Source organism: Cariama cristata, unplaced genomic scaffold, assembly GCF_000690535.1.
Source record: "Cariama cristata isolate BGI_N322 unplaced genomic scaffold, ASM69053v1 scaffold8450, whole genome shotgun sequence".
Classification (NCBI taxonomy): domain Eukaryota; kingdom Metazoa; phylum Chordata; class Aves; order Cariamiformes; family Cariamidae; genus Cariama; species Cariama cristata.
The window spans coordinates 1-2,667 of NW_009592895.1; the positions used below are offsets into that span (position 1 = coordinate 1).

General features: G+C 58.6%; 1 protein-coding gene across 1 annotated transcript; it reads left to right on the top strand.

The window, feature by feature from the left end:
• Positions 1-4: 4 nt before the first annotated feature.
• On the top strand, positions 5-2,382 carry BYSL (bystin-like; the record flags this gene model as incomplete). Its single annotated transcript, XM_009700543.1, is given in 7 exon segments — positions 5-84; positions 175-313; positions 663-796; positions 937-1,097; positions 1,636-1,738; positions 1,976-2,131; positions 2,133-2,382. Coding segments are annotated over 7 exon segments (957 nt in total), but the record flags the coding sequence as incomplete, so codon positions are not given.
• Positions 2,383-2,667: the final 285 nt, after the last annotated feature.

Genomic DNA, 2,667 nt, shown 5'->3' on the forward strand with positions numbered 1-2,667 from the left:
TGGGGAGTACTGCGGAGAGGTGGTGGTGGACCCCGAGGACGAGAAGGCCATCGAGATGTTCATGAACAAGAACCCGCCGCTGAGGTGAGGAGGCAGCAGAAGGGGTCAGGCCAGGGCAGGGGCTGCTGGTTCCCAGCATGGCCCCAACTTATGCCTCTTCTGCGCTGACCACAGGCGCACGCTGGCGGACATCATCATGGAGAAGATCACGGAGAAGCAGACAGAGGTGGAGACGGCACTGTCAGAGATATCGGGCTGCCCAATGCCTCAGCTCGATCCCCGCGTTCTGGAGGTCTACAGGGGCGTCAGAGAGGTAAGGTTCTGCCCCGGGGCCCAGCGAATGCCGCGCTGAGCCTCACAGCCACTGCCTCTGTGCCTGCTCTCCCTCAGAGAGGCTGTCTCCATCCTCGCTCTGCACAGGCATTAACTGCAGTTTGTGTGATATCAGTCACCAAATGGCCCAGAATGTTTCTCAGTGACAATCTCCTGAGCACCATGCTCGGGATGGTCCTGGGACGGTCCTTTCTTAGGACCTGGGATGCTCCTTTCTTACCAGAGATGCTAAGGGAAGGAACAACTTTCTGATGGTCATGAGACAAGTCCTGCAGCCCTGCTGTCAGTTCCTGTATGTCACAGCCTGGCCTGTGTCCATGTCTTTTAAGGTGCTGTCCAAATACAGGAGTGGGAAACTCCCCAAGGCATTTAAAATCATTCCTGCCTTGTCCAACTGGGAGCAGATCCTCTACATCACAGAGCCAGAGACGTGGACAGCAGCTGCCATGTACCAGGCCACCAGGTAAGATCATCTCTGGGAGCTGCTCACATGGGATTTTTTGCTTTTTTTTCCCATAACTGCAGCCAGATTTACAAAATACCAACCTGTTCCCTACTTGACCTCCATTCTCCACACCTCACTTTGTGCATTGCTTTTACCAGGATATTTTCATCCAACCTGAAAGAGAGGATGGCCCAGCGGTTCTACAACCTGGTGCTGCTGCCACGGGTCAGGGATGACATTGCCGAGTATAAGCGCCTCAATTTTCACCTCTACATGGCTTTGAAGAAGGCTCTGTTCAAGCCGGCAGCCTGGTTCAAAGGTAGAGACTCCCTGCAGGGCTGCTGCTCCTACCTGGGAGCTTCTCCCAATCTGCAGCAGCTGGGAAGCTCAGCAGGGGCACGTGTTGTGCACCACTGCCCAGTGTGACAGGACGCTGTCCCCTGTGTGGCGTGGCCCTGTGGGCTCCACGGGGAGGAGAAGATGTGAAAGAGGTGCAGGGAGTTCCCCCTCAGTGGACCCCCAGGGGTCCGTTTGCAGTGTTCAGGGTGGCAGGGTGCTGAGTGCCATAGGCTTACACAAGTGCTGCCGGTGAGTGCTGGCAGGTGTTTGGGTTCTTTTGGAGGTTGATGGCAGGTTACGAACTGTCTCGGGTCTGACCTTGGTCTTGTGTGGCAAGCTGAGGTGGTTTGGTGCTAGTTGCATGGCAGGGAGACGGTGTGACCCCTGTGACAGCAGCTGCAGGAGGAGCTGTTATTTCCTGGGGTCAGATGTGTCCTGGGATAGGAGAAGGGGCTTAATCACAGGGTTCTGCCTGCTGCGATGAAGATAGATGGTGCCTGACTCTTCCCCCTCCACAGGGATCCTCATTCCCCTGTGCGAGTCGGGGACCTGCACGCTGCGAGAGGCCATCATCATCGGCAGCATCCTCACCAAGTGCTCCATCCCCGTCCTCCACTCCAGGTAACGCGCTGGGAGGCTGTGGGGTGCCGAGGTTCTCCTTTAGGGACACCGGTGCCACGCCTTGGATCTGTCCCTCGGCCTCTCTGGCATCTTGGAGGTGGGGGGGTTCGCTCAGCTCCCTCTGGGGTTGAGATTCAAGGCTCAGTGTCAGGTTTGTTATCTTTGTGTCTGAGTGCCTGGTGTCCCGTGGCTCCTGCCTGCCCTGCCCTCACCTCGGTGCTCCTTCCATCCCTACAGCGCGGCCATGCTGAAGATTGCCGAGATGCAGTACAGCGGCGCCAACAGCATCTTCCTCCGGCTGCTCATCGACAAGAAGTACGCCCTGCCCTTCCGCGTGGTGGATGCCCTCGTCTTCCACTTCCTGGCCTTCCGCACAGACCAGCGGGTCCTGCCCGCACCAAAGCTTCCTGGCCTTCGCCCAGCGCTACAAGGAGGACCTCTCCTCGGAGCAGAAGGAGGCTTTGCTCGAACTGCTCAAGTTCCACAGCCATCCGCAGATCTCGCCGGAGATCCGGAGGGAGCTGGTGAACTCCAAGACGCGGGATGTGGAGGGGCAGCAGCCCGTGGCCATGGAATGAGCAGAGAGAGGCAGGGAAAAGCTGCAGCCTGAGCTGCTGCCGGGACACTGCTGCATGCAGCTGGGAGTCCCGTGTGTGAGCGAAGCTGTGGGGAGGTGTCCAGGAGCATCCATCCCGGGATCCTGCTGCTCCAAGCGGGCGCTGGGGGAAAGCTGTGCCCGCAGAGCTGGCCTATGCTACCTGCACTGCTTGTCACAGGGCAGGGCAGCCACTGACCCACCCAGGACCCTGGTGCCACCAGCACCCGGGAGGGTTTGGCTTGTTCCTGTATTGGGAAATAAAACCCGAGCCGTGTCCGTCAGTCCGGGGTGGTTTTGCCCCGCAGCCGCACCTCTCTGGTCGCATTCCTGT